Raw genomic sequence first — 24,870 nt, forward strand, 5'->3', positions numbered from 1 at the left:
TCTTCCAGGGAGTCGGAAAGCACTTCTCCTTGAAGCAGCGCTTAAATAGTTTCGTAAGTATGGGAACGAGTTCTGGTTGAAGCTTTTTTAACACTATAATTGGGATGCCATCAGGGCCAGTTGCTTTACTGGAATCTAGGTTCTTGATTAGCTTGGCGACCTCATGCACGGATATTTGTATGTTACCTAGCTTGTTCTGTGTTATAGGAGGAAATATGGGGAGTTGATGGCCTTCGTCGCATAGGGTAGAATTAGCTGCAAAGTTCTTTACAAATAGTTTGGCCTTGTCTGACGCTGACGAGATGACCTCTGGTCCATTGATAATGGTTGGGATAGAACGCACACTTCTGTTCAGGATCCTATTTGTTATTTGCCAAAACTGGTGGGAACCAAGCCGCTCATCAGCTACCTTGGATTTAACAGGCTGGGCATATAGCTCTCTTGCATTTTTTATTACTCTTATACAGTGGTTGCTGGCAGTCCTGAAAGCAGCTTTAGTCTCAGTGCATCTATTACGTTGGTAGCTATGGAAAAAATGATTTCTGTGCGCGATAGCAGCAGCAGCACATTCTGGGGAGAACCATGGCTGGCTGTTAGGTTTTTGTTGGAATTTTTTAGATGGTATGAATTGGTCTATGCCTACAATTAACCATTCGGTCAGATCTGATACTATAGAGGACACATCCTTTTTAAACATGGATTTCAAAGGTAAATCAGATATGAATGTACGGAAGCTATCCCAGTCAGCCATAGAGTATCGGTATACAGTACGGTGGAGGGATACGTCTGGGGAATTCTTACATTTCGTTTTTATCTTAACTGATACGACGGAGTGGTCGGAGGATCCTAGAGGAGAATGAACGGAACATGAACATAGCTCAGGGGAAGTCGAGAGAAAAAGGTCTAGGAGGCTTGCATATTGACCGGGTGTGTCGGGCACACGGGTGGGTTCGCGAACAATCTGGGTGAGGTCATAAGCAATGGCAAAATCATGACAAAACCTCCCCTCAGTGTCTGTCTTATTTGAATGGGTCAGCCATTCCACGTTATGGACGTTGAAGTCACCACAGATGTGGATGTTAGCCGAGGGATGTGTAGACAATATGTGGTCTATTTTCTCAGATATGCTCTCAAACATAGTAACTCCTCTGTTGTGGGGCCGATAGAGGGCAAATATAAATGCAGTGGTGTTAGCAAGTGCAACCCTTAAGCACATATAGGGTAAGTTAGGATCTTCTCTAGAGATATCTCTGCCACACGGGAAGCCATCCTTAATGTAGGCACATATTCCATGCCCATGGCGATCTTGGGGTCAGATTTAGATGTTAAATTTGAGTATCCGTTAATTATGAACTCATCGAGGGAAGTGGTCGGCCCTATTCCAGTTTCACTTAGAAATAATATGTTCGGTTTCGTCTCCTGTAATTGGGTGTCAACCTCTGGAAGGTTGGAACGTAGACCCCTGATGTTGGAGAAGGAGACATGGTAGTAGGGGTCTACGTTGGAAGATGGGGCTCTAGGTTTAATCGAGTTTTTATTCTGGAGATACATCATGTTGAGGTTTTGGGATTTGTGGAATAGGTCGGCATATTGTGTTAGAGCAGTACAGAGAGGGAAAGTAAGAGAGAAAAAGACAGGAATTTTTCTTTTGTAGCACACGAAACGGTAAAGCCGTAACAATTACCCACTAGTATGGCATCGAGAGGCCCCACCAGAGACTACTGCATGGTCCAGATCGACTCACCAAATGACAATACAGCAGTCTCAGTACTTTGCGCCTGCTGATCGGACAGCCTCCTTAGTGGTTAATTCAAGGTTCGGGTCCCTGACTATCAGGCGGATAACGTCAGCCCAGACAAAACGTTTACCTCCAGCACCCTTACTAGTGACATGGCCACAAGGACAGACAGAGACAGAAAAATTTCCGACATCTCAGACTACTGGTCACCAAGTACTACCGACCTTTAAGCAGCTTTCTCTTCACCCTTTGTCAGAAAAAATCACTCATTGAATGAGGACTGAGGGACAAAAAAGGAGAAGCCAGAGTTAGTGGAGCTGCCGATAACACATCCATTGTATTATCTACTCTCCATTAAAAAAGAGGGGGAGGAGGGGAATGAGTACAAGTGACTTATTTATATCTAAGTAGTAAGTCCGGTACTAAGTTAACAATTCAGGACACTTTTGATGATAATCTCCCCTCCCATATTAATGGGTGGAAGTTTGTCGTTATCTATCGAGTTTGAATCATTGGTGTTTCACCTTATAATTAATTAAAATCCAATAATTAACTATTATCAATTTGTAAAGTCTGCTTAATATTAACTTACATTCGAGTTTAGATAATTATTCAAGGTTTTACTTTAGGAGGTTCGTTTTCATAGGTAACTTTTCCTTTGCTAATCGCACTGTATCATATTTCGAATGTACTTGAAAATAAGGCTAACTATATTAGATGGTTTGATTGGCGAGCCAGGAAGCAATCATTTTCAATATAGGCAAGCTTGCAGTAATAGTATATATTAAGTATACTACTTAAATAAAGTCCTAAGTTTATCTACTCTAATAGAGAATAATTCCCGGCATTTTGTTTTGTTTTTTTTATCGTTAGTTTCCGGCATTTTGTTTGTTTTTAACGTTTACTTTGTAGCATGGGGAGGTGACGAATAAGACAAGAGAATAGACAAATACATAAATAAAACAAGAAAAACAAGTTTAAAAAACTAGGTAACATAAAAAACCCATTTAGGATGAGTTAAAAAAAATACTTAACGTGTTTGCCATAGTGTTCCGTCCGCTGTTTTTTGCCAACTGGTAGCTGGCATGTCGGCATGATTGTGGCCGTAGTGTTAGTTAATTAACATTGTTAAAAGTTAATTAGTTATTATCGATCTATCTGTCGAGCTATCTTTTTATCTATCCATTCAATGATCTTCTTAAAATAGTTGATATTAAGAATTATTTATTGTTTATAGAATAAAGTGTAGCAATTGGTTTTCGCTGGAGATGTTTACATAAATTAGCTAGGTTAAATATAAACAAAATAACTTTGTGCAGGCAGACGTGGAAAGATCACACGTTATGGATACGCGTGCTTTTTGGATGATGACGTAACGGAGTTGAGGTCAGGAGGTCGGGAAATGTTAGTTTTAGAGAGTTGGATTCTAGTCACGCAAGTGAACAGACGTACTTGAAGCCAGGAAGCGATTGTTGTTGGTTGTTTTTGTTTTACGGCATATCAACCCTTTTCGAGTTATTTAATGCCGAATCCAAAGATTTTGAAGAAAAAAATTTTTTAATAGAATATATTTGTTGTTTTCACGTCGGTTTCTATTCAACCCATAGTTGGGACCCTAACAGGTACTACCACTCCGGGTCAGAGTGGACCTGGGAGCAATGGTAATTAAAGGGTGGCTCCACACTCCCCAAAGCCCGCAAGCTGGGGCCTCACCATTGGATATAGTTTAAGGTCATATCCAGGACTCCCATTGAGGGACTTTTACCCTCTACAGGGGGGCAGTCGGCGTATTCTAATGCCCCACCGACAGGGCCGCCAGGAAGCGAGGCTGGGAAGAATAAGCATGTAGACGAAATGTAGACTCTTGTGAAGACCATTTGAGAAAACTGAAATAAATTTATATTTTATAAATATAAAGTGTTGTTCTGTGGTTTCACAAAAGAATAAAGAACAGAGGTCTCAGTTAGTTATGATGTTGGTCATTTCATGTTTCATTACGGAGCTCAGCAGTGAAGATAGAACTTTTGAAGAAAGAAAGAAACGAAGCATATATTCTTATTCTTATGAAAAATGATACCTTTAAGTAAATATGAACTGTAATGTATACCTGTGTGATAACTTTCGGATATAACATGACTCGGTTTATACGTCGATATCATATCCTCTGGCTAGACAATAATACGTACAATTTATACGGTTATATCTGATCCTGTTATAAGAAAAATATCTCCTACCTCACTATGTGATATGAATGTTTTGAGGCTGACCCACCTCCCTATGCAACAGTATACTGTTGCGGGTTATCACTTTTCTGATCCGGAACTACTTTAGGCTTGAGGCGAGTGGAAGCTGATTAGTGAAACTGATACCATCCATCCTTGTACTGAACTTCTTCGTAACGCGAGCGAATTCATAGTGAAAGTAGATTGGTTTGGTAGCGATTTCTCTACGGCAGACGCTTTTAATCATGGTTTATTCGTTTTCAAACTTTGCAACATAATGGCAAAACGAGTAGGAATCGAACACTTAAAAATCAAATATTTTCAATCGTCCGACGAAATCGCAAGTCTACATCAAAACTCGACTTTTTTATGTCAAGAAAATTTTTCTTTTTAGTTTTAATTATTATTTTTTTCTCTCTTTCAGTTCAGGGAACGGATTTTGTGTTTGTTGACGAAGGCCAAGTTATTGACGGGCGGACTGGAGAGAAGATGCCAGTCAATTTCCTCTTCAAGCAGGGTCCCGATTGGCCAGAAGCCGCTTTTTATTTAAAAAGGACCAAAGAAGCATATTTAATTAAGAGTAAGTGCCCTCATATCATATGATCTTACGTATATAGATTTTTTTTTAATTATTACATTTTCACTCCAAACAAGGCACATTGCCACTTTGGTGTAGGAGGCTACTATCAGGGGCAACAACTACTGGGGCACTATGTTGTTATTTGGGCAGCAAGATGTCGGTTCACGTTACACTTGAACTTCTGCATGTCAGTACAGTAGGTGAAGCAGTGGCCTGGAATTGAATTCCAGAGTTTAGCGATTCTGGGGAAGAAACTACTGGAGTAGAAAGATCTTTTACGTCTAGGCATCTCTACTGGGTGGGGTGGGATTTAGCTACCTGTCGTGTTTGTCGAGGGTGTCTCCGTCGTGGGGGCACAAGTGTCTGCAGTTCGCCAGAGCATTCACCATTAAAATACTTGTAGAACAGGCAGAAGGATGCAACATTTCGTCGATGGAACAGAGGCTGAAGCTTAGATGCCAGTTCAGGGCCTATCAGATTGGCGAATCTCTTTCGAACCTTGTCTAGGAGCGAGAGACTAGTAGCAGATGCACCAGCCCAAATGTGACAGCAATACTCCATAAACGGGCGAATGGTGGCTTTATAGAGGTACATGATACTTTCGGGTGTTCGTAGTTTTCTAGCTCGGTAGAGAGATGCTTCCTTCTTCGCAGCGGCCCTGGCAACGCTTTCAATGTAATTGTTCCAACTCATGTTTCCTGTGAACGTTAGGCCAAGCAGTTTGAAAGATGTTCTCTCAGATAAAGAGTCACTGACCATTGCTATTGGTTGCAGAGAAGGTTTCTTGTAATTATTGAAGGAAACCAGTTTAGACTTGGCAGCATTGAACGTGATCATCCATTTTTGTCCCCGTTCCACTACAGATTGGAGGTCATCCTCTAGTTTTTTGTCCATTTCTTTAGATATATGTTCATTTGTTTTCCTGTCGCGTCTGTTATAGAGCGTGGTGTCATCAGCATATATACCCATCTCACAGACAATTTTGTCAGGGAGGTAATTTATGAATATTAGGAATAATAGAGGTCCAAGGATAGACCCCTGAGGCACTCCCGCATTTATATCCTATTGTTTAGATGTACGACCGTCAAGGACAACCTGGATTTTTCTCTTATCTAAGGAGGAATTAATTATGTTAAGTATTCTACCAGTGATATCGTATGATCTAATTTTCCTGAGGAGACCCTCATGCCATACCCTGTCAAAAGCCTTAGATATATCTAGAGCTACTTTTCTGTCCTCCTTCGCTTTGTCCAGTGAATGATATATACGTTCAGAGATTACAGTGACGATCTGCTGTGGAACGGGCTTGTCTAAATCCATATTTGTTGTCAGTCAGAAGTTTAGCATCTGTAAGGTGATGGACTAGAGCATGGTTAATTCGCAAAATATAAATAACTATAAATATATATATATATATATATATATATATATATATATATATATATATATATAAATTTGTCTATGTGTCTGTGAGTTCGTCCCCGTATAGACTCCAAAAACGGCTGGGCAACTTTTATGAAATTTTACACGAAGGTACATCATGTGCTTGGCAGTGTATTGGGGATGTCTTCGATAAGTATCGATTATCGATAATCGATTTAATCCGATAGAAGAAAGAACAGGTAATTTTGACCATAATTAACACCTTACACAGCCTAACATCACGAGTGCATTTCAGAAGTTTCACTACCACACAAGTCAGACGCATAAATTCAACTATGGTTCTTTGATATGACAGGAGCGCGTTGCAAATGACTTTACGTTATTGAACATTCGCTTGCCACTGATGTTTCGCTGTTAATGACCATAGGTCTTCACTGGAATTTCAGTGGCAATAAGCCTTACAAATATCTCAGTTCTTAGTATACTCTTGAAGCAGTGGCTAGATTAGTGTCCTCCTATCCTCCTTGACCATTATCCTGTTATTGTGGCGCCGATGTATGTCGATATTGCACTTTTTTAATGGGAAAGGGTGAAGTTTTCTTTAAATGTTTCCTAACTTACTCAACAATTACTATTATTATCCGTGTACTTCATCTTTCTCTGTCTATTTCCTGTCTATTTTCTTCTTCTTTTTCTTCTTTTTCATCATCATCTTTTTTTCTTTTTTTGTTGTTGTTCTCCTTTTCCTCTTCTACGTTTTTTATTCTAATCGTTATAATTCAGATGACACCATATGGGAGTACAAATACGATATTAATGGAACATTCAATTTTAAGAGGACTATTTTAAATAACAACAGTGAGAGTCACAACCCTGAATGTGGATTCCGGTACTTCGGTAGTAATATGCTATTTGTCTATAAGGTTTGTAAATTGATTCATTCGTTTCTCACTCTCTCCCTCTCTCTCTCCCTCTCTCTCTCTCTCTCTCTCTCTATATATATATATATATATACATATATATATATAAAAGTGTAAGCCATTTTGAGTTTCAGAACAGTTTCAGATGGTTCGCTGTTACACACAAGTCCAGGGAGGTGACTTGTTTGTAGTAGACAGTTCCACAGAACAAAATATTCTTACCGTGTCGAGACGGAAAAGAACATGTGAAATTGCTCCAGAAAAGGTTTAATATTTATGAAGCAATTCTGGTTTCTGATTGGTTGGTAGCAGAACGTGAATTACTTTGATTCGTCAATTCTTAGCAGCATCGTTTATAAATAGAATCGTCCGACTGTGTGGGATCATACCACATTATACCTCCAGTGTGATGGGATGTGTCTCCTAGCGGCTTCGGCTGCAGGGAGACAGGGTAGTACACGTCAAGGATTCGTCACTTGACACTCAGCCCAACAGGTGAGGGGCCGGGAACCGGTCAGCACCTGTTGGACTGAGGTACACCGCCTGGGTAATACCTAGGAGGTCCACCCTCCCAGGCCTTGCCACCGGGCTTTCCGGTGGGGCAAGTTTATTGCTTGCTGCCTGAGGCGCCCCAACCGGGGAATGCCGACGGGGTTACTCAGGCAATTTTTAAAATTGCAGGAGTGCCCTTCCTTTAGGGGAGCCTGCGGGTATCCCACTTTCCAGGCCTTGTGCCAAATATTGCCGATGTGGGCGGCAATTAAATATATACCCCATTATAATTCCTTTATGATGGGATCCGGCTAGGATCAAGGTGTGCTTGCTGCGATCTGTGACAGAATTGTTTTTGCTTGCCACTGCAAGGACCAGCCCCTTCTTTGGGGAGAGGACCAGCTGGGACCTGCTTGTTATCCTTTTTTTATTGTTTTCGTTATTGCCCTCGGGCAACTAAACTAATTGTTTTCGTTTTTCTTTTTTGTTACAGATAGTCCGGGGTCCAGCTAGTGCTTAAGCAGCCGGCAGGGCCAAGGGAAACCGACGTGCCTTTTTAGGCGAAGGTCCCCTTGATTTCCGAATCGGCGGGCTCTAGTTGGGCTCAGGACCATCAGACGAGCTGGAGCAGTCGGCTGCTCCTGCCACCTTGTGGGACGCCCCAGGTGTAGTGGCGTCCAAGAATAAAACCTGGATGATGCCAGAGATAGTGGGGGCTAAAGTAGAGGCCTGGAGAACCTATATCACGCAAACTCCGGGAAGTGAGGAGGATATATGGAAAGTAACAGCAGAAAAGAAAAAGAGGCGGCCAGTAAAGTGCTGGTGGGATTCGGAGGAGGGGTCAGCACCACCAACAGCATTGCCGCCAAAACAGACCCAGTCGGAGAAGAGTAGCCCCCGGAAGACGGCGAAGGCTCTGCGGAGAACGAAATCCCTGGATGTCTTCGTGGTGGATGGGTGCTCCCTGGGGGTGGGGGGATCGGAAAGTGTGGAGCCGGCAAAGGAGGAGTGGTCAGCCCTCGCAATTACGGATTCCCCAATACCGGCAGCCCAAAAGACTCCGCCAGCACCAACAACGACTGCGGAAGCAGCATGGAGTGTAAAAGCCGCAGAGGGAGAGCGGAGCTGGGGTACCAAACCCCAAGAAACAAGATCCCCCGAATACTTCAAGCAGCTCTTCGAAGAAAAGTATAAGACCAGCATAGAGGGAAACAACATCAAGGTGGCCCCGAAAACCCTCACGAAGATCCGGGAAAGATCGGTATCCCTGTTAACACTGGACGTCAAGGGAAAAGGTCTGAAGGGCGTCCCCAAGGACCGCATGCTGGAGCTATTAGGGGAGTTGAAGATCACGGCCCAGTATGCAGTGCGCCGATTCAGTGCAATGTGGGAGGTCCTTTTACCAACCAAGGAGGACGCAGAGAAGCTGGCGAGGGGAGACCTGGTTTGGAGAGACATCAAGGTCAGACCAGAGTACCTCTCCAAGAGGAGAACAGCGGTGATGATAACAGGGGTACCGTGCTTCCTAATCGAAGAGCAGCTGGGGGCTATCATGTCCCAATATGGCGAAGTAGAGGCGATTGAAGCCATAAAGGGACCGAGGAATATCTTGACCGGGGACTACCGGCTCCAGATGAGACTGACCCGGAAGGAGTTCTATGGGATCCCTGCCCAATTAATTTGCGAGGGCTGGTCGATGGTTGTCATAGTGGAGGGCAGAAGACCTCAATGCTGGCAGTGCCAGAAAACGGGTCACGTAGCCAGATTCTGCCCTCTGAAGAAAACCGCGACTGAAGCAACCAGGAAGGTAGAAGAAGAAGCAGGGCAGAGGAGAGTACAAGAGACGAGGAAGGAGGAGGAGCCGGAAACCAGCAAGTGGAGCAAGGTTGTGGCGCGGAGAGGAAAGAAAACAGAGCCGGCTCCACAGGCTGTAAGCATGGTTGTGGTAACAACTACAAAGAGAAAACAAAGGGACAGCTCCTCAGGCTCGGATAGCGAGGGGAGTGAAGACAAGCAGGCCGAAAAAAGGGGAAAAAAAAGACCAGCGCCCTGAACTTCCGGTAGAAGCACTCCTCCAGGAGGAAGTTCAGCCCACCCCTTCGCTGTTCACCACCCAGGATTCTCAGATGGAGCAACCGGAAGCTCCCGTGGAAGTGAAAAACCCAGAAAAGGCGGAAAACAAAGCAGAATCCCAAGACCAGACAAATTCGGCGGCGGCCCCAAGGGAAGAAAGAACCAGAAAGTTCCCTTTCTGGCCCGGGGAGAAGATATGCGCTGCCGACCTGAGCCATACGGTCAGTGACCTCAACGGCCGCCAGAAAAAAATATATGAGAGACTTGGAAGCCCTCAAGGAAGTCGACGGGAAAGAGGTCACTGACCCGAAGAACTTCCAATATGCCCCGTCGCTTATCACCTTCTTCCGGGTGAACAGGGGAGGCAGAGCCAAGGCGTTATGGAGGATGATTCAGGAGGGGAAAGAGGCATTCAAAGAATTGAAAATCGTTGACGGGGAGCACCCATCGTTGAGCAAAATAGCTAATCAGTGCGAAGGGAGGGTCCCGCTTTATGTTCACCCCTCCTTTTATAGGGCACTCAAGATGACGTTCCCCTTGGACGTGGGGGGCCTGGCTCGAGACAGACGGCTTTCGACATACTGACCCCCGAGGACTTCAGACCCCTAGTCGACGAATACTACTAGTTAGGGAAACATGGCCACGGGCTTGAACCTAGCTAGTTTGAATGCAAGGGGCATGAGATCTTGAAGCAAGGCTGCTCGCATGCTGAGGGATCTCGTGGCCCTTGAGGTAGATGTAGCTACACTACAGGAGACCCACTTTGTTGGGGCTGGGGACTGCGATGTGCTGGTAAACGATTTTCATGTTTACTCAGCATATGGAAGCCTCCAGAGCCGGGGGGTTTCTGTGCTAGTGAGTCGCACTCTGTCTGCGACGGTTACCGTTGTCCACGCGGACGCTCATGGGAGGCTGGTCGTGGTCGATGTTGCCGTTAAAAGCGGCGCGTTTCGGATCGTGGCAGTTTATGCGCCAAACATCCACAGTGAGAGGGTTTCCTTTTTTCGGCGGGTGGAGGTGTTTCTCTCTTCGGGTCCGAAGCGGATAGTCTTAATGGGGGGACTGGAATACCATCCTGGACCCCACGATAGATAAGGTCGGGGGGTTAGAGGGTCGGGGTGGGGTGACAACAGCCTGTCTGACCTGATGGCCTCGTGCGATCTGGTCGACAGGTTCCGTCTGGATCACCCCGGGAGGGAGATGTGGACGTGGCATGCTAGTTCGGCCGCCTGTTCGAGTACATACTTGGACAGGATGTTAATTAGAAGGGGCGAAACAGATTTCTTATCTTGTCCCACGTTCCACTGGCTAGGTCATTCGGACCACAAACTCGTGTTGGCCCGTCTGAAATTAGGTAATAGGCCTAGGTTGGCTGGCTACTGGAAGTTGAACGTCTCCTTGTTAGATTCGAACGACTTCCGGGAGCAGCTGACGTCACTAATTCAGAGGGAGTTAGTGGGGGCGGTTACCGGTAGTAGCTGGTGGGTTAAGCTTAAGGTTACCATTAGGCACTTTTGTGTCCAATACAGCCAAAGCCTCGCATTAACTAGGGCTCGGACCAAAAGTCACTTGGATGATAGACTGACCCGGGAGGTGGCAGGGGGGATTCCCTAGAACTAGCTCTAGTTAAGGGGAACCTGGATCGCTTGGCTAGCGAGCGATACGCAGGTCAGGTAGTTAGAGCTAGGTTAAACAGAGTCTCCAACGAAGTCGTGAACGTTGATGCTGTTGAGCGAAAGGCCGCCCTAAGACGCGGCTCGGATGGGTACATTCGGGAGGTGAAAAACCTGCAAGGGCGCTCTCTCGTGTCGGCACGGGAGATCTGCAATGGGTTTCGGCAACATTTGGAGGAGCGCTTCACCCAACTACCCAGACTCCGCGGCCAGGAGTTTGGCGGCTATTTAGCTGGCTCGCCCCGCCTTACTGCGGCCCGAGCGGCTAGCTGCAAGGGGATGGTTACGGAGCGTGAGGTCATTACTGCGTTGAAGCATGTTGGCCGCAACAAATCTCCGGGGCTCGATGGTTTGCCCTACGAACTGTTCTTGAGGCTGTCGCCCATGTTTGTGCCCCTTCTGACTGGCATGTTTAACCACTGGTTTGCCCAGGGCTCGATCCCGAGGCAGGTTACCAAAGGAGTGGTCACGCTTCTGAAGAACGGGGATACACATGGAGGGGGAATCTAGACGACTATAGGCCCATAACTCTGCTTAATGCAGATTTCAAGATTTTGGCCCGCGTTCTTGCGAACCGACTGCAGGTTGTTATCGATGACTTGGTCGAACCGGATCAGAACTACGCTGTGAAGGGTCGATCGATTCAGAACAATTTGCACTTGGTTCGCACGATCATAGAGGGGTTAGAAGACGACACTGAAGCCGCGCTGATTAATTTAGATCAGTCCAAGGCATTCGACAGGGTGGACCATGGGTTCCTGAGGGCTGTTGTGGAAATCGCCGGCTTTGGTCCGGACTTCCGCAAGTGGGTCTCCGCCCTGTATCGTGATCCCGCGGTAGTGGTGCAAGTAAACGGTGGGTTGTCGGAGTCCTTTGGGGTCTCCCGGTCGGTGCGGCAGGGTTGCCTACTGTCGCCTCTGTTGTATGTCCTGGCGTTGGAACCCTTCCTTTGCAAATTAATGGACGAGGCGGCGAGACCAGTCCTGCGCGGCATAGCTCTACCTGGCGGCAAATTTGCCAGGGTGTCCGCGTACGCTGATGACGTCACTGTGTTCACTGCAAGGCGTAGCGACATTAGAGCGGTGATAGAGGCGATCGCTGAGTACGAAGTTGTCACAGGGGCCGTGATCAATCGCAGCAAGTCCGTTGGCCTGCGGTTGGGCGCCTGGACCGGGGTAAACTCGCTTCCAGGTGTGTTCGGCTGGACTGATGGCACGGTAAAGATCCTCGGAGTGTGGTTCGGGCCGGACCTCCAGCTGGACAAGAATTGGTCGGAAGTACAGACGAAGGTCGAGTCGTCAGTAGGGACTTGGATTCGTAGGGGATTGTCCTTGAAGGGTCGCGCGGATGCATGTGCTACATACGTGTTTCCGTTGATCCTTTACCGATTGTCTGTACTTCCCCTGCCTGCGGATCGCTGTAAGGCTTTAGAGCGCCTTCTTTTCAAACTTCTTTGGATGGGAGGAAAGCCGTATGTCCGCAGACAGGTCTGTACGCAGAAGCTTAGCGAGGGAGGCTTGGGAATGCCGGATTTGAAAAGTCACAAGCACGCAGAAAGACTGGCGTTCCCGAGTCGTACACTGATGGAGGTAACGCACTGGGTACCAGTCGTGGAACGAGCTTTTCCACGGCTCATATCCGCCCCTGCCGCTGAAGGTCGCAGAAAACCGGCGGGGGAACGGTGTTTCCTGACCGAATGCCGAGCCGCCCTTAGGGCATTGCCGGGGTCCAGGGACCTTGCACGGCCTAGGAGGAGGCTATATGAGGAGTTAGTGGTGGGTACCGCAAAAGATCCGCTGGTGGAGCGGCTGCATCTGTCGAGGGGGAAGTTCTCTCGCTGTGGAGTTGGGCGCCTGCCAGTAGCTTTATAAATAATACGGAATATTCCATAACATGGAGGCTAGTCCGGGACGCGCTGCCACTCTTTGGCAGACTAGCCAGGGATTTCAGGGATAGTGAACATTATTATCCCCTGTGCCCACGCTGCAATGACGAAGAGGAGGAGGAGACGAGAGAACACGCGTTCTTTCTTTGCAGCGGGGTGCGGAGTCTCTGGGAGTATGTTGGAGAGGTAACGGCTCGCATCGACCCCGAGCAGTCGGTGCCACTTGATTTAGCGTACGTTGTTGACAATGTGGACCCGCCGTTTGACAGGGAGAAACGGGCGGTGTTTCTAGCGATCCTAGCGGTAGCTCGGTTAATGACGTGGGTTACACGTCTGGGCATTGTCTATGAGGGGCGATCTGTTTCGGATCAGGATCTGGTTGTTTATTTTAAGCATCAACTTAAAATAAAGATCAGATGTGATTGGAAAAGATTGCACCGCATAGACTTTGATAGGAGATGGGTGCACAACGCTAGTTTGTGCATCGGACGAGGCGCTAGGTTCGAGTTCGTGTTTCCACCCTAGTGGTATTGGTCCTAAGGTGCTGAGGTTTCATAATTTTCTCGGAACCCAGCCCTTTATGACTTTAATATAAGGTTTAAGATGGGTAGGAATAGGCTAGATAGGAAAGTAGCCACCCAGAGTGGATAGTTTTGTGCTTTATTAGGGCCTAGACTAGGGTAGTATGCGTGTTGATCCTGTTCCTATAGTCTTTTATTTTTCGATAGTTGGCAATAGGAGAGCTTCCAAAGATGCCCAATCCACTTGTTTTGTTTTGTACCGGCCCTGTTTTTGCCCATTACGAAGTTTATCTTGGAAGACGCCATCCATCCCTGTGGACCCCAACCCCAAGTTATTTTTCACACAGTCCCTTAGGTCCTCCACTCCCCTGCTTGCTTTCACCTCTTCCCCCCGGGGGAAGAGGACGGGAAGACAGTGGGCGTTTCACATGACAGACCAGCTATTAGGTAGGGAGGGTCCCCTTACTAATCCGCCCCCATAGGCATTTTGTTTATTTGCTTTCTTTTTCTTTCTTTTTGGGTGTTTTATAGTTTGCCCCCTCCCCCATCATCTCACCCCCATTATATGTTTAAAAAAAAAAACTAAAAACTAAAAAAAAAAAACTTAAGTTTGTAAATATGTTTTTCCCTTTTGTTTTGTAAATATGTTATTCTTCTCTTTTTATACCAGCATGAATGTCGCCCGCCATCCCGTAAGCTGGGGAGCTGTTCTTTTAAGTAGGTCCTGGTAAGAATGTAGGCGGTTCTAGTGTGATAGAAACTCTAGTATAGGTTTATTAATAAAGTACTTGCTATCCAACGCAAGTCTAGCCTAGGAACATTAGCAAAGACCCCTATATTTCCCTACTTCCCCTACTGGCCCTAGTGCCTAAGTTGTTTCGAACCCCAAATGAGGCCTTGGCAGTAGATAATGCCAAGGCCGGGGCTGAAACGGTTAAATATATTATAATTCCTTTATGATGGGATGTGTCTCCTCGCGGCTTCGGCTGCAGGGAGACAGGGTAGTACCAGTCAAGGATTCGTCACTTGACACTCAGCCCAACTGGTGAGGGGCCGGGAACCGGCCCAGCCCCTGTTGGACTGAGGTACACCGCCTGGGTAATACCTAGGAGGTCCACCCTCCCAGGCCTTGCCACCGGGCTTTCCGGTGGGGCAAGTTTATTGCTAGCTGCCTGAGGCGCCCCGACCGGGGAATGCCGACGGGGTCACTCAGGCAATTTTTTAAATTGCAGGAGTGCCCCTCCTTTAGGGGAGCCTGCGGGTATCCCACTTTCCAGGCCTTGTGCCAAATTATGCTTATGTAGGCAGCATTTAAATAAATAAATAAATACCCCATTATAAGGTCCAAAATATTGCAGCATCCTCCCTATTTTTTATAATGGGGAAGTCCCTTGAGTTTGTTCTGCTCCAAAATAAATATATATTTTATATTCACTTAGACATGGCAAAACTTAGAAATCATTTAGATCTTAGAAATTTAGCATAAAAAAACGCCATTTTTAATTGTGTTTAAATGTCGAAAAGGAAAATTACAAAGAGTTTTTTTTTTTTCAAGCAAAAGTATTAGTTACGCATTAGTAGGTTAAAGTGTTAATACAAATAAAATGGATACAGTTTAACATCTTGTCTTTTTTTTGATATATAGAAATCTATATAGTCTGAGCATTACCCCTAGGGTTTTCCCTGATATTCATGCAAAAAAGTAAGAGCCTTCTCATAAGTGGAACTTCGCTGGTCTGTATTTTTAATATATAGAAATCTATATACATACAGGGTAGTGAAAGAAAAAAAATTATTCAGTCGCATTCCCCGACAAGTTTTGAGAAAAAACGTTGTAGCTTTATCCTTGTTGCGGGTTTCGTAAATACATCAGCGATATTTTGTTCTGATGATATGTAATTAAAATAATGGATTCCTTTTTCATCTCATTTTTTTATGAAATGGTATTTTATATCTATATGCTTGGATCTTTGGTTGATTATCGTGTTCTGTGCTAAGACTATAATGGCTTGATTATCACAATTAATTACTACGAGGCTTGTAATTAATTCTGGCTCTAAAATAGTCTTCAGGATATTTTTAAGGTAGAGTGCTTCCTGAGTCGTGTGTGTGATCGCGATAAATTCTGCTTCACACGTAGAGAGAGATACAATCTGTTGCTTTTTAGATTTCCATGAAATAATAGGCCCATTTTCTGAGAGTCTGAAACAATATCCATCTACACTCTTGCGATCTTCGTCGTTTGCCCAGTCTGAATCCGAAAAACCTTCTAATTTTAGGGGATTTCTTGATTTTTTAAATACTAACTTCTGTTCTTTAGTTCCTTTTAAATAACGTAGGACTTGTTTAGCTTTGTTTAAATCCTTCATTGTCGGTCGTAATAATTTTTGTGACAGTTTTGTTACTGTATAGCATATATCGGGTCTGGTCACAGTCATTAAATATATAAGACTACCTATAATTTCGCGATATTGTGTATCATTTATTATTTCAGATTCTGTGTGTATATTTTTATTAATATCATTTTCGACCGGTGTAGAGCGTTTCTTGCACTCTCCCATTCCAAAGTTTAATAGTATTTTGTCGATGTATCTCCATTGAGTCATCGTAACAAGTCCTTTGCTTTGAGTAAATTCTATCCCCAGAAACCAGGATATTTTGCCAAGATCGGTCATTTTGAATCTTTTACTTAATTTGTTCTTAACATCAGTTAACATTATGTCACAATTTGATGCGATTAAAATATCATCGACCCACAAAACCAAAATCAGTAGTTTATCGTCTTTGTGTTGGGTATATAAACACAGGTCTACAGCACATTGTCTAAATTTTTGTTTAATAATATAATCATGAAATACTGTGTTCCAACACTGAGCACTCTGCTTTAGACCATATAATGACTTAAGTCGCCACACGCTATTTTTATTTTTCATTATAAATCCCTCTGGAGGGATAATATAAATTTCACAGTCTATTGGGGCATTCAAGTAAGCATTTTTTAACGTCCATTTGATGGATGTTTATGTCATATTGTGATGCGACTTGCAGTAAAATTCTGATTGTCGTTAGGTTTGTGGTAGGTGACCACGTAGAAAAGTATTCTTTACCGTAAATCTGAGAGTAGCCTTAGCAACAAATCTTGCTTTGTGCTGTTCTACGCCTGATGCTGCACTCTTTTTTGTAAAGACCCATCTGGTAGAAATAACATGTTTATCTCTTGGGAGAGGCACTACCGTATAGGTATCATTTTCGGTTAAGGCATCTATTTCTTTTTTCATAGCGATTTTCCATTCATCACAATGTTCTGAATTAATTGCTTCGTTGAAGCTTTTTGGCGCATTTTCCATTGAATAGCAATAGTCGATTTGATAATCTTTTATATTGTCGACCACAAAAAAATCGGGTCACCTTCTATTTCTTTTTCGGATATCTTTCGACTTTATCATCATCATCATCATCATCATCATCATCATCATCATCATGGATACTCTCGTCTCCGTCATTTTTATTGTTTTCGTTTGTTCTAATTATTTGAGGTAATATAATTTCATCCTCTCCATATGACGGGTTTTCGTCTGTAAAATTAAACGTGTCCGTGAATTTTACACACAGGATTCTTTTTATTTTATTTTTTTCGGGAAAAAATATTAAATTGGCTGGACTGTTTTTATCGTATCCAAGAAATATACCTCTGCCGGCTTTAATATTCAATTTACTCTTTTTCTCTATATATGCGAAGCAAGTTGAACCAAATATATGCATTCTGCTTAAATTTGTTTTTTTTTACCGCAGAAAGATTCATATGGAGTTTTAAATAGTGTTTTGTTAAAGCACCTGTTGCGTATATAGGCTGCCGCCATAAGTGCATACGTCCAGAAGTTTTTAGGGAGTTTTGATTCAATGAGTAGGCATCTTACCATTTCAAAAAGTGTCCGCCACGCACGTTCAGCAGTCCCGTTTTGGGGTGGCGATCTAGGAGCTGATGTTTCATGCCTGATATGATGGTTAATTAGTAAAAGTTCAAAGTCTTTATTGGTGAATTCCGTACCGTTGTCAGAGCTAATACACTTGATTTCACCGTAGGGGGCCATGTCGGCTAGATATTTCTTAGTTGCTAGCAGGGTATCAGATTTTTTATTTAAAAAGTAAACCATTATTAAACCTGAATGGTCATCTACGAAATTCAACACATATCTATAATGTTTTTTGGCCATCGGTTCTACGGGACTGTTCAAGTCACAATGAACCATTGATAGCATTTTTTTGGCCTTTTTGTCTGGTATCTTGTTTTGATAGTTTGTCATTTTCCCTTGCGTACAGACGTCGCAGTTGAAGGTTTTTGATGTTTGTATTTGCATTCCATCAACTACAGTCGGCAACTTTTTGATATCAGGAATATTGCAGTGTCCAAGAATTTTATGCCATATCTGTAGATCATAGTAGGCGGTTTTTGATGCGACTACGCTATTTAAATAATATAGTCTTCCATTTTCTTTAATGTCGAATACAGTTCCATTCGGGTATACAAGTTTTGATTTATTGGGGCTAAAGTTTATATTTGCACCTTGTTTTGTGGCAGCTTGTACAGAAAATATATTTTGTTAAAATTTTGGGATTAGAAGAGCGTTTTCTAGAATACAAAAACACAGTTCACCTTCATTTTTCTTTAGCGAGATTTTCGCATTGCCTCTTTTCAAAAAGATATCATTGACTCGACTCCCATCAGCTAGTTCTACAAAATGATTTTGTGACTTAAAGTTGGGATCAAAATTGATAAAATAAGATTCTCTTTGTAATCACATGTGCCGTGGCCCCACAATCGACAAGAAAATTATTATTGTTTGTTGAAGCATCAAATGTACACGAAAATAAAAATGTATGTTCGCTAACAGAGCTCTCTACATTTTAATGTAGTCGCCATTTTGAGTCCTGTATCTACATTGGAAACTCTTGTGATTAGGTCGTCCACAATTATAGCAAATAATTTTTGTACTTTTCTTAGGAAAAAACTTGCTTTTGGCAAAGTTGCGTTTTTTATTCCTGACATGGGTATAATTCGATTTTGGTGTTTTTATGCGTGTATTTTTAAATTTCATGATATTTGTGGATTCGTTTTTTTCTGTGATCATTTTTTCAGTTTCTTTGTAACTTCTGAGTGCTACCTTGAATTGGCTAAAAGTCATGGGTTTTTCTTTCTGGGTTATCACGGTGGTAAATGGCTTGAAATCACTCGGTAATCCCTTAAGGACCATGGAAATTAACAGACTGTCACTTATAACTTCACCAGACATTTTTAAAGAATTTGCAGTTGTCTCGGCTCTTATAATATAATCAGTAATAGTTTCGGCTTCCATTTGTTTTAGAGAGGTCAGTTCAGTGTATAAAGAAATAATTTTGGGTTTTCTTTTCGATAAATAATGCTCTCCCAATATGTTTAATGCTTTGCAGCCGTCGTCCAGGGCTTCTCTCATTACCAGTGATAGATCGGTCATCTAAACAATGTATTAATTCCGCAAAGACAGTTGCGTACTTGTCGTTTCTGTTTTCAGGTTGTGTTTCTAGTAATTTGTGTAGCTTTTGGATTCGTAGATATCCCATAAATTTAACTTGCCACAATTCGAATTTTGATTCGGACCCATCGAAATAAAGACGTACGCTGGGCGTATAACCTCTAGAAGTTTAAACCATTTTGAGTTTCAGAACAGTTTCAGATGGTTCGCTGTTAAACCCCCCCCCCTGGGAGGTGACTTGTTTGTAGTAGACAGTTCCACAGAACAAAATATTCTTACCGTGTCGAGACGGAAAAGAACATGTGAAATTGCTCCAGAAAAGTTTTAATATTTATGAAGCAATTCTGGTTTCTGATTGGTTGGTAGCAGAACGTGAATTAATTTGATTCGTCAATTCTTAGCAGCATCGTTTATAAATAGAATCGTCCGACTGTGTGGGATCATACCACATTATACCTCCAGTGTGATGGGATGTGTCTCCTAGCGGCTTCGGCTGCAGGGAGACAGGGTAGTACATGTCAAGGTTTCGTTACTTGACACCCAGCCCAACAGGTGAGGGGCCGGGAACCGGTCCAGCACCTGTTGGACTGAAGCACACCGCCTGGGTAATACCTAGGAGGTCCACCCTCCCAGGCCTTGCCACCGGGCTTTCCGGTGGGGCAAGTTTATTGCTTGCTGCCTGAGGCGCCCCGACCGGGGAATGCCGACGGAGTTACTCAGGCAATCTTTAAAATTGCAGGAGTGCCCCTCCTTTAGGGGAGCCTGCGAGGTTCCCACTTTCCAGGCCTTGTGCCAAATATTGCCGATGTGGTCGGCAATTAAATATCTACCCCATTATAAATATTTTATGATGGGATGTCTCCTAGCGGCTTCGGCTGCAGGGAAACAGGGTAATACACGTCAAGGATTCGTCACTTCACACTCAGCCCAACAGGTGAGGGTCCGGGAACCGTCCCAGCACCTGTTGGACTGAGGTACAGCGCCTGGGTAATACCTAGGAGGTCCACCCTCCCAGGCCTTGACACCGGGCTTTCCGGTGGAGCAAGCTTATTGCTTGCTGCCTGAGGCGCCCCGACCGGGGAATGCCGACGGGGTTACTCAGGCAATTTTTAAAATTGCAGGAGAGCCCCTTCTTTAGGGGAGCCTGCGGGGTTCCCACTTTCCGGCCTTGTGACACATAATGCTGATGTTTGGCAGCATTTAAATATATACCCCATTATAAGTCCAAAATATTGCAACAATATATATATATATATAATTATATATACTTGCAAAAACCAAAAGAACAAGGAAGAAATTACATCATATTAGTATTTTGTCGAATGTTACAATTGTTTCGACATCAAACAATTTAAAACGTTATCTTGTTTAAAAATTTTCGATGTTGTCATCTCGTCAGACTTATTGAAAAGATTACCAGGTTAATACGTATCTGAACCTGTTTTCATCCTGTTATTAACGGTACCAAGCAGTGGGACCCGTCTCGTAATGTTTTGACGAATCCTCTTCCGGTGTTTATAAAGAAAAAAAAATGTGAGGGGGGTACCTATTTTCGTATTTTAGTTTAAAATTACGGTGAAAATTGTTAAGCTTCAACTGTCTTGAATCCGGACATGATTCTGAATTAATTAGATTTTTAATTCAATTATTTATTATTTTTTGTGTGTTTTTTTCTCAACTTCAAGTATATATATATATATATATATATATATATATATATATATATATATATATATATATATATATATATATATATATATATATATACATATATATATATATAGTAATTTATAAAATATATATGGCGATTAAGCTACACTGAATATTCCGCGATTCATCCACTCTAGGACTCTTCAGGCTGTAGGGAAACGTGCAACTTACCTAATTAGCATAATTCAATTGGTCGGCCGTAGAATGAAATGAATGAAGAAGACAGAAACAAAAATGGCTGCCTTATCTCTTTATATGCCTGCAATGTGACCACCCGATATGCAAATGAGATGCTCCTGGTTGGAGATAAAAGAGGGTTGATTTTTGAGAGGGTTGTTCATTTTGAAGTTGGATTTCAAAGCAATAAGTTGAATTAGCAGAAGTACGTTGGGAGTTAAGAGAAGGTGCGTTACGTGTACAGAAGTTGGAAGTTTGGCCAAATTGTTAACCTTGCCCATGAAATTATTGGTGTGACGGGCAGAAGAAATTAAACTCAAGTTATTGAATTATAAGCTATTTCGGCTCTCAGTGTGCGGTGACTCGAAAGGCAGAAAATGGACAGATTCGACTTTCACTTGATACCTGAGTTTGATGGATCTACCACTGGACCGTCTGTCGTCGAATGGGTGGAAAAGGCTGAGAAGATCTGTACACTGTGCAGAATTAAAGAACCAGCCACAGTCATTCCTTTGAGGTTAACCGGAGGGGCCTATGCAGTCTACCAGCAACTCGGAGATGAACCAGACTGGGATACAATCAAACACAGCCTGTATACAGCGTTTGGTACAGATCCGTTTGTTGCATGGCAACAGTTCACGAGCCGGCGACTTCACCCCAAGGAGACCGTTGATGTGTACCTAGCCGACCTACGAAAGTTGTCGGTACCATTTGGTGGGGTTAACGATAAGATATTAAGATGTGCCTTTTTAGTAGGCTTACTTGAGGAGGTCAGCAAACTGTTGTGGGCATCGTCACGAATTGATGAATTGACAACAGACGAGTTATTAGCCCGAGCTCGAAACATCTGTAAGGAATACATCTGTAAGGAGCCAATTGCAGCAGCAACTAGTATTCAACATGCAACAGTCGAACCGCATGGAAGCAATGTAGATTCTCTCCCAGGTAGTAATAAGCGTGTAGGCCCAGTGTGCTATAAATGTGGGGAGGCCAATCATTTTGCTAAGGATTGCCGGAGTGATAGGAGGTGTGTATATCCACGAGCACAGAGAACAGTACAATGCTATCGCTGCAATAAGTATGGGCACATATCTCGCAACTGTTCGGGAAACGACGTTGGGGGCAAGGTGCTATCGCCACCCTTGCCCCTTGCCACCAATAAACACACGATTACCGGTCATTGGCGTTAAAATTGACGATGTGCAGTGTTCAGCACTCATAGACACGGGTGTTCCCGGTCTATAGTTAGTGCACATTACTGTCAGATGTGGCGGGAGCAACCAGTCGGTATTATGACGATCAATGGTTTATCCCGAGCATGTTGTGGTGAAGGGACGATTACGATCTGTACTGAGAAGGGTGACACAGCCAAAGTTGATGTTCTGGTGATGCAAGAAAAACCCCTTGGCTATGACATGTTGATTGGAATTGATGCAATACAAGCACTAGGAGGCGTCATAATCACAGCGACTGGAGGTGTAATGCTGGGAGAAGGAAAAGAAGCCTGTGCAGCCATGTCTATTGAAGAAAAGGACTTCTGTGCTACGTTTGACGACAACGAAAAGGCGTGGACTGCAAAGTGAAAATGGACTATGAGCCAGGCACCAAATCGGCTGTGAAACACCATTCCAGAGTATGTAGTTTCAACAAAGAATAGGGCCGCATATGAAGAACTTCAGATGTGGATTGATAACGGATGGTTAATACCATACCCACAGGAACGTCTTGGACCACCCAAAGGATTAATTCCGCTCATGGCTGTTGAACAACCTACTAAAGACAAAATTCGGCCCGTAATGGATTACCGAGAATTGAATCAACATGTTGATGCTTTCACTGGAAACGCAGATGTGTGCGCTGCTAAACTAAGAGAGTGGCATCAGAAAGGGAGTAATGTAGCACTGCTGGATTTGAAGAGAGCCTACCTGCAGATACGTGTCCATGAGTCATTATGGCCATTTCAGGCAGTGATAATCAAGGGAAAACGATATTGTTTGACACGTTTAGGTTTTGGCCTAAACATAGCACCCTTAATAATGACAACTATTATTAAAACTGTTTTGATGCAGGATGAGACCACAGCAAAAGCTGCTTCAGCTTACATTAGCGAGAGCTACGTTAATGGGGATATAATGTCTGCAGATGTGGTTCGAGCAAAACTGGAATCGTTTGGGTTAATAAGCAAAGACCCTAAGCGCCTAAAGGACGGGGTGCCCGTGTTAGGCCTAGAGGTCTACGAGAAGGGCAATATTTTGCGATGAAAGCGAGGGAGCGCAATTCCAGAGTTACCCAATGTATTGACAAGACGCATTGTGTTTTCTATTTGCGGTAAATTAGTAGGACATCTACCTGTCTGTGGATGGCTCCGATCGGCAACAGGAGTGTTAAAAAGACGAGTAACTGCAGTAACCAAAGGATGGGACGACATGGTGGATGATGATTCTCTCCAGCAAATGATGGCTGAAATGTTGTCCAGAGTACATAGAAACGACCCTGCCCTGAGTGAGTGGCAAGTATCTGGAAACGAACTGAATGCATGGGTTGACGCAAGTTCACTGGCTATAGGTGTCGTGTTGGAACAGTTGGGTTCCATTGTGGAAGATGCGTGCTGGCTTCGTCCGAAAAATGATGCCCAGTATATAAATTTGGCAGAACTCGATGCCACGTTAAAAGGGCTTAATCTTGCATTGCAATGGCAGGCTAAGGTTGTGCATCTCCACACTGGCTCGTTGTGTGTTTACTGGTTGACCGACACCGGAACTGGAAAGGCTCGAGTTAAGACTAGAGCTGCAAGTGAGATTTTAGTACGAAGGAGACTGGCAATAATAAAGCGTATAGTTGACGAATACAGCTTGCAGGTGGACATTCCCTTAGTTTCGTCGATGCAGAATTTGGCTGATAGCTTGACTAGAGTACCAATGAGGTGGATTGATGTAATGAGGCAGGGATCTGATCCTCCACAAGAGACATGCGCGGCCGTAACAGATCAATTAACACCTGACCAGATCCGTACAATACATCAGCAGAGTGGGCATTCCGGAATTCGGAGGACAACATATTTTGTCTGTAGAGTGTGTCCCTCAACTACAAGAGCATCAATCAAGACAGCTATACGCTCGTGTGAAGAGTGTCAGCGAATTGATTCGGCACCATCCCAATCGCAAAAAGGGAAGCTTGAGGTGGAGGACAACTGGTATCGAGTAGGAATGGATGTAACACATTATGAAGGCAGGCATTTTTTGACCTTGACAGATTGTGGTCCGACACGTTTCACGATATGGCGCCTGTTGACACGACAGAATGCATCTAGCATTATACGGCAGTTAAGAGCTGTCTTTTTTTAACGTGGTCCCCCGCTGGAAATTCTGACTGATAACGCCACTACGTTTCGATGTCAAGAATTTAAGAAATTTACGCAGGAATGGGGGATTAGAATGCGTTACCGATGTGCATATTTTCCAGAAGGTAACGGTATAGCGGAACGGTGTCACCGCACCATTAAAAGAATTGCGGCCAGGACACAGTGTTCTATTCCAGAATATACTGTGCACTGGTATAATGTGACACCAAAGGACGATGCAACATCCTGTTACTAACAGCACCAAACAGTGTGATCCGTCTCGTCATCTTTTGATAAATATTCTTCCGGTGTTTATGAAATTTAGAGAGGGGCCCAATTTTCGTATTTCTGTTTAAAATTACATCGTGTTTTGGGTTTCGATTGATTTTTGGAATTAAATATGATTGCTTGATTACAGAAATGTTCATCATGTTGCTTGATATTGGAGTCCATTTACCCGGTTTATTTTTTATCGAAATATGTACATTGCCACTGGCAATTTTAATATATTAAATCTGCATTAATTAAGCGTATCTTACGACCGTGCAACGCCGAGCAGCCTGCTAGTATTTACTTATACAACCACATATATAATTTATATGATTTTTGTTGTCAGTATTTACTTCAACGTTGGTCAATACATGAA

The 24,870-nt window shown here is 43.6% G+C and overlaps 1 protein-coding gene across 6 annotated transcripts in view; it reads left to right on the forward strand.

The window, feature by feature from the left end:
- The window catches only part of LOC145269466 (uncharacterized), an 89,360-nt gene that overhangs the window by 35,316 nt on the left and 29,174 nt on the right, over positions 1-24,870 (forward strand). For all 6 annotated transcript variants that reach the window (XM_080125172.1, XM_080125169.1, XM_080125171.1 and 3 more), the window contains 2 exons: positions 4,385-4,540; positions 6,707-6,846. In XM_080125172.1, coding sequence (XP_079981298.1) covers positions 4,385-4,540; positions 6,707-6,846 — 296 coding nt within the window. The remainder of the gene's footprint in view (positions 1-4,384; positions 4,541-6,706; positions 6,847-24,870) is intronic.

The sequence above is a fragment of the Euprymna scolopes genome, chromosome 45 (assembly GCF_053919585.1).
Source record: "Euprymna scolopes isolate OS-2025 chromosome 45, ASM5391958v1, whole genome shotgun sequence".
Taxonomy (NCBI): Eukaryota; Metazoa; Mollusca; class Cephalopoda; order Sepiida; family Sepiolidae; genus Euprymna; species Euprymna scolopes.